This window comes from Nanorana parkeri, unplaced genomic scaffold (genome assembly GCF_000935625.1).
Source record: "Nanorana parkeri isolate BGI_ZX_2015 unplaced genomic scaffold, ASM93562v1 scaffold1255, whole genome shotgun sequence".
NCBI classification, from domain to species: Eukaryota; Metazoa; Chordata; class Amphibia; order Anura; family Dicroglossidae; genus Nanorana; species Nanorana parkeri.
In genome coordinates this window covers 111,985-119,609 of record NW_017307523.1, presented here as the reverse complement: position 1 = coordinate 119,609, position 7,625 = coordinate 111,985, and the positions used below count along the sequence as shown (strand labels likewise).

General features: G+C 45.9%; 1 protein-coding gene across 1 annotated transcript in view; it reads left to right on the top strand.

The window, feature by feature from the left end:
- Positions 1–7,625, top strand: part of SACM1L (SAC1 suppressor of actin mutations 1-like (yeast)) — a 101,945-nt gene that overhangs the window by 10,179 nt on the left and 84,141 nt on the right. The window contains exon 3 of the mRNA XM_018568859.1: positions 1,787–1,861. Within this exon, the coding sequence (XP_018424361.1) occupies positions 1,787–1,861 (75 nt within the window). The remainder of the gene's footprint in view (positions 1–1,786; positions 1,862–7,625) is intronic.

The window sequence follows — 7,625 nt, the reverse complement described above, 5'->3', positions numbered from 1 at the left end:
TATATATATATATATATACACACACATATTCACACACACGCTCCTGCACTCAAAATGCATCACAATGTATCCCTATGTGTTTTATGGGCTACAGTTCTCACGTGCGCAGTCCGTTCAGCTTACGACAGAAAAATACTGCATGTCACATTTTGTACAGTCAGGAAACGCAAACGTGTCAAAAACGCACTGCAGTGCAGCTAACATACTAACAGCCCCACTCCAGCTTTTTTTTACTGGAACGCATCAAAACGCGGCCAAAACGCACTGCATCAGTAGCACCGCGTCTACAGATCCAGACCTGATCAGGACCTGAAACTCATGTGAACAGGCCCTTAGTGTTTCCATATTTCTATATATTTACATGATATTATTATGAAATCCACCTTGCTCTTACCTACTGAGCCGTTTAGAAACCAGTATGGATCCACTTCAAAACGTGGGGATCAATTGTCACTCACCTCCCAGATCAGATGCGGTGGGACCAGAGCTGATATCTGTCCATATTTCAAATCTGTCAAAAGATACATATTTATACTAACCACTGACAGGTGTATAACTGAGGAAGAATTTGAAAGGGAAGCTAAGTCCTTACAGGAAAGATTACAAGAAAGAGGATACAGTAAAAAGATTTTGAGAAAGGCTTATCAACGGGCAAAAGGTCAGAGCAAACGGGCGTTATTGTATAAGAAATAAAATTTTAATAAAAATAAAGAAATAAAATTTGAAGGGAGCGCCAACCAAACCACAAAGATGGTAACTAGGTTCTCCCGTCAACATATGGCAGTGAGAAAAATATTAGAGAAGCATTGGCACCTACTTACTAGTGATAATAACGTAATAAAGATAAACCAAAACTAGTTTTCAGAAAAACAAAATCACTACGTGATACTATGACACATTGCTTTGTTCAATAAACTCTGTTTATTGAACATTTGAAAAATGTACAGGATTGAAACAAAGCTTACATGACATTGTACACTTACAGTGTGAAGGTGTGTAAATGAACAGCAATAAACAAAAGTAAACCTAACGGTTAAACCATTGTCTACCCTAATTGCCACTCTACTACAATGAGTATGTGATATTCACAATAAGAAGATAAAATGCATTGGCAGCTGAGTGACAAAAATCAGTACAGGCATGACTACTTAACAGCAAAAGTAATGGTGAGGGTAGATTGGCGCCATGCATCCCAAATCTTCTGAAATTTTAGTGGGCAATCCCTTTTTTTTATAGAATATCTCAGATAATCTTTTCATATGGAATGTTTTTTTTTTTTACCAAAGAAACCTGTTACATAGTTAGTCAGGTTGAAAAAAGACACATGTCCATCGAGTTCAACCTGTTGTGCTAGCATTGGTGAGGAGGGTCGCATTCATTTTAGACCAATTGCCTTTCATGCCAAAAAAAAAATAAAAAATTTGCAAAAATAAATCCTTGTGTAAAGGGTTCTGTTTCCTCATCAAGGATGCCACAGATGCATATTTCAGTGGTGCACCACACTGGGATTGATTACTACCAAAGATAACATATCAACATCAAAAAGAGGAGATAACTTTGGCATGTCCACAATAAGTGAACAAAGTCAGCCTGAGATTGTTTACGTCTTGGACAGTTGGTATTATTTAATCGACCCATTTTGAATAAACGAGCTGGGAATAAATAAGAAGAAAAAAGAAGAGCTTAAGTAACTTGCTGGTTTCACAGAATTATTTAGTGTTTTGGTTGGATTTAGTTTGATGGCACCATAATGATTTTTGACCTGTAAAAACTATTTATTTTGCAGCAAAGAAGGATATACCTCCATCGGCAATTACAAGGCCTATATGTGGTATTTTAGGTACAATTCGACTAGTTGCCGGTAAGTTGCTGATATATCTTTACCAATGTCATTTTGCATTGCATGAAACCAGTGGTGATTTGTGTATGACTACTGGAGCAAAAGAAAAGCTGGTCAGATTTCATTTGAAAGGTGAAAACTGGTTACTTTGGACAGTAGCTCTGCTTTTGATCCAGTTTTTGTTGCTTTTTTTATTATCCATTATTAAAAAAACATCATTAAATGTAGTTGTATACCCTTTAAAGGCAAAATCCACCTTTTAAAATAAATAAATAAATGCACACTTCTTCAAAAAAGAAAAATGTGCATTTTTTTTTTATTTTTTTAGCGTTGGTGCTAATAAAGCATAGCAACCACGATCAGTAGATTATGGGTGCACACTCTTCCATCTGTCCACGTCAATACCAAGGTACGCACATTCAGTAACAGGGAGGGGAGGAAGTGTCGGAGGACTACTAGTGTGGTGACAGCACTGCAGTTGTATTCCATTGAGAACTATAATTTCCTCTGCCCTGGTGGCAGATGGGACTATTTTGTTTCATTCAACCCGCCAAAGGATCTTCAGCATATGGGTTTTATATTGCCACCTGCAGGAGCAGAACGCTAGGCAAAAGAACAAAGAAGCTGCCTAGCGGTGGTCCCTGCTGGTGGTCAACCCTCCCGACTGCAACAATCAACCCAGCTTTTTTGCCTAGCGTTCAGGAGTTAGGACCTAGGAAACTTCTGTCCTCCTTTTTTCTCTTAGATAGGGCTTTTTATTTGTTTTGCTGCTCCTGATCTTCAATCAAGCTGCCACCTGGGTGACAGGCCAGATATATAGATCCTAGCAGTCTCCCCAGGTGGTCCTATGAGCTCACGCAGTTCTGCGCTATGGCGAGATCGGCTTGGGCTAGATCAGCTGTGATGGCTCCAGCCTCATGGAGCGGCCCAGAGGATGGCCTTCTCCAGGCATAGGTATGACCGATCGCCTGAGGGTCGGTCACGGTACTGCCTTTTGAGCAAGCAGTGCCCGGGCTGCAGTCAGAGGTGTCCTGCTATAGACTGAGGGGGTTCCTGTCCTGTTTCTCTAGGTAAATATGTAAGGAGGCATGAGGTTCTTGGTGCCTCGCTCCTTTTTAGGCCTGTTTTTTGTTTGTGTGCCTTTTGGCTCCCTTAGCCTAGGGTCACTGAATGTCTCTCTGCTAGACCCCTTCTGCCTTTTATTCACTGTGGGCTGGAGGGGCCAGGGGTATTGGGCGCTGTGATCTGCCTTACTGTGCTGTGTGAGGCTATGTATTGTGGCTACTTTCTGGGGGAGTGGGAGGTGCTGGCACAGGCTCACAAGTGGATGGGGTGTTACTACTGTGATGGCCGCGGCCTCTCCATACTCTGCCTCACTGGGAGCGGGACGACACTCAGTGACAGGCAAGCTGGCTGGCGGGCACAGGAATTGTCCCCCCCAGTTTTGCTGTGTGTGGGCAGTGCTATGCGGCCGCCATTTTTACTAGATGCACTTGCCCTCACTCGGCGCCCTCACAGTGGCACGGCACTATGGGGGGTGAACCTGCAACACGAGCAGGGAGACCGCCCCTTTTCTATGCTGGTGCGACCTTAGCTGTGTGTGCTGCTCCTCTTTGCTTGTATTCCAGGTGATCTGTTCCTATGGGAGTCCCTGTGGCCTGGGTGTGGTAAGTCCTTGTGGGGATCCCTACTGAGTGCACACTTGACTGTGCTGTAGGTGTCCAGATAGCGGACACAGGTAAGCCTGCTCGTCACGTGGCTAACGATACTGGGGATGGGTCCCATTTGCTTTCTTGCTCTAATTGTGGGCTTTTTGATTTTGCCACTTTGACTGAGACGCTCTGCCCTTCTCGCAAGTCCTCCCATGCGCTGCAGACCGCATCTGCACCCACGGCCCCGCTGTGTGAAACGTCAGGTGTCTGCAGACCCCCCTTGACCTTTGACTTCTTCCATTCGGTTATAGATGGCTTTGTCTCCCGTATTGAGAAAGCCCTCTTGCTGAGGCCTTCTTCAGGAGCGCCCTTCCTCCTACGAGGTTTCTGATGAGGAATCGTTGGCAGGTGACCCTGTTCCTTCAGTTAGGGTAGAACCAGATCTAGCTTCCTCTGGTAGTAAGGAAGAAGTGGCGGCGGCTAAGCTGGCGCAGGAAAAAGAGCTAGTGTCGGATCTCTTCAAGGCTGTCAGGGATACGCTTAAGATTGAGGATGTCGCAGTGTCTCCAAGGATTCTGGGATGTTATTTGGCACCCACAAGCGTAAGTGAACTTCTAGGGTCTTCCCATATGATCCTTTCTCTGATGACTTTATTTATAAGGATTGGTCGGCCTTTAACGTTGCCTAGGCATTTTGTAGTGCGTTATCCGTTTTGAGGAAGGGTTCGTGAAAAAAAAAGAGTCTTTCCCCCAGTGGTGGACCCACCCATTCCCAGCTGAATAAGGCCACAGTTATTCCTGTCGAGTAATTCCCATCTTTTAGGGACCTTTCATACTGGAAGGTGGAGGGTGTCTCACGTTCTATGTACTCCGTTGTTGAAGCTCTGCTTAGGCTGATCTTGGCTTCAGCCATGCAGGCTTTGACTAAATGGGCTGAAATGTTGCTTCAGGGGTTAGTTGCCGAGCAAGTCCCCCCAGTGTATGTTGAGTTAGCTGACCAGTCCTGCGATGTGGCATTAGACTCTGGGTAATTGGTGTCTCGTCTTTCCGTCTCTGCGGTGATTCTTCATCGCATCTTGTGGCTCAAGTGTTGGTCGCGGACCAGACAGTCAAGAAAGCCTTAACTGAAATGCCCTTGTGAGTGGGTGAGAGCTTGTTTGGTGCATCGCTGGGTGAGCTGATCAAGAATTTCACAGGTGGTTAGAGTACTTTTCTTCAACGAGAATCTCGTCGCAAATCTGGTCCTTCCTTCTTTGCCCATAACCGCCTTTTTCACGGCCACGGGACCTCCGACAAGAACAAGTCGGTCAAGCCTTCTTGTGGGAGTGGGGCTTAGTGCTAGTGGCAACAAAAGCCCTCTAAGCCCCCTGATAAGTCCTCCTCGGCATGAAAGTGTGCCCCCACCCGGGAAGCCTAAGGTGTGGGGACATCCGCTCCTGTATGCGGAATGCTGGCTGACTGTGATTGTGGACAAGTGGGCCCAGGAAGTGGCTTTTTCCAGATACAGGATTGAATTTCTATCTCGTCCCCCAGATTGTTTTTTTGTCTCCAATCTGCTGCTTTCTCCACAGTGGCTGGCATACCTACACGCTGCTGTCCAGGTCCTGCTCAAGCAGGGGGTGATTGTTCCCATGCCCTCCTTCGAAAGGTTCACAGGTTTTTATTCCAATCTATTCACGGTTCCCAAAAAGAAGGAGATTTGTCCTATGCTGGATCTTAAGGCCCTGAATGCCCCTGTGAAGGTGCGCAAGTTTCGGATGGAGTGGCTTCGTTACATATGGTGGCATTTCTGGCCTCAATCGACATCAAAGATCCCTATCTTCATGTGCCCATCTATCGGACTCACCAGCTCTTTCTCTGATTTGCAGCGGAGGACCTTCATTTCCAGCTTGTGGCACTCCCTTTCGGGCTGGCATCGGCTCATCGGGTGTTTACCTGGTGCCTGTGCTCGCTCTGTTACAACTGCAAGGGATCCCGATTGTTGAGTGGACCTGCTTCTCCGTGCAACGGACATGTTGGTCGCGATTTAAACTCTGAAGGAGTTTGGGTGGATCTCGACTCTTTAGAAGTTATCATTGGTCCCTTCACCTCATTTGGAGTATCTGGGTCTTATTCTTGACCCTGGAGTTTGCTGCGGGAGAAGCTTCAGTTCCAAGTTTGTCAGTTGTGCGATTAACGGAGGTCCTCCCTTCGCTCAGCTTTAGGGTTCTGCGTCTGATGGTGGCCTCTTTTGCCCAGCATCACACCCAGATTTTACTCAGAAGTCTTTTGGGGAGATTCCCCTGTTGGATTTATCTAAGAAGGTAGCCTTTTTGGTGGCCATCACATCGGCTCGTCATGTGTCCGACTTGGCTGTGTTGTCTTATAAACCTCTATTCCTGGTCCTTCATCGGGACAAAGTGGTGCTTTGACCTCGGCCATCTTTCCTGCCTAAAGTGGTTTCCTCCTTTTATTTAAATGAGAATATTGTTTTGCCATCTTTATGCCCTGAACCGCCTCATCCGAAGGATGTGGCTCTTCATACCTTGCATGTGGTCCGGGCTATTCGGGTCTCCCTGGCAGTTACATCTTCTTTTTGGCAGACAGATTCTTTGTTTGTGGTGCCGGATAGTCTCAGGAAAGGACAGGCCGCCCCCCATCAGCCACAATATCTAGGTGGATTCGTCAGACTGTGGTTCAGGCGCATATTCTCAAGAGTCGGAGACCTCAGTTTTGGGTCACTGCTCATTCTACTAGGGCTTTGAGTGTTTCCTGGGCTTTTCATCCCAGGCTTCTGTTGTCCAAGTGTGCCAAGCCACTACGTGGTCTTCTGTTCATACCTTCTCTTAAGTTTTACAAAGTGGATGTTGCGGATGCTAGTTTTGGCCATAAGGTCTTTCAGGCAGTGGTGTGAGCATCTTTTTAACTGTGGGTATGCTATGTTTTTTTTGTTTTTGCCCACCTTTTATTGCACTGCTTTGGGACGTCCCCATATGGTTAGGATCCTAAAGGATCCAGCTGTGTCCTTCAGTGAATGGAAGAGAAAATAGGATTTTTGTACTCTACGTAAAGTCCTTTTCTCTGCGTCCATTGAAGCACACAGCACCCACCCATATATGATTTTGCTGTGTTGCCGTTTTGTTCTGTTTGCTAATAACTGGGTTGATTGTTGCAGTCTGGGGGTTTGACCAACAGCAGGGACCGCCCCTGGGCTGCTTCTTTGTTCTTGCTCCTGCAAGTGGCAATATAAAACTCATATGGTGAAGATCCTAAAGCAGGGGTCTCACTTGGGGGCCTCTCGACAAATGTATTTCTCCCATGGGGGCCGCTTGCCAAATATCATACTTCATAATTAAAGTTAACTATATCTGGTATGGTACTACGGGCACCAATACACACACAATAGGGCCCTATTCACATCTGTAAGTTTAGGTGTGGTTAGGGATTCCTGCATCAGGAACTTGCGTTTTTTTTTGCAGCAGGAATCCCTAATCTGGCATTTACAAGCGGCAGCTGTCACCCATTCAAGTTAATCAGGTAAGGTAACAGCCGCTGCATGTAAACGCCTGCACAACGCATGTAATGGCATGTGATATGATGCGGTTAGAAAACACTCTCCCTGGATGCACAATTGATGTGTCCAGGGAGAGTGATTGATTCCTAACCAAAAGTAGTCTTATCACATACCATTACATGCGGAGTGCAGGTGTTTACATGCAGCAGCTGTTGTAGAAAAATGTCACCAGCATGACAAACACGTCAATTTTAGTGAATCTTCATCTTTTATTGTCAGAAGTCATTCAAAGTGAAATCAAGCGCTTTCGGGGCCTGCGCAGGGTCCCCTTAATCAGGCTTAAAATTGACGTGTTTGTCATGCTGGTGTGCTGGTGACATTTTGCTACAACAGACTTTGCTTGATGCGGCACCATCCGTAGTCACTGCGAGCACCCACTTTTGCTTATGGGAGTTGCGGTAAGGTGTGCTATAGGACCTTGGACACCTACATGCACCAGCTGTCACCTGACCATTAACTTGAATGGGTGACAGCTGTCACTTGTAAACGCCAGATTAGGCATTCCTGCTGCGGGAAAACACAAGTTCCTGACCCAGAAATCCCTAATTACACCTAAACTTACATGTGTGAATGGCCTAATA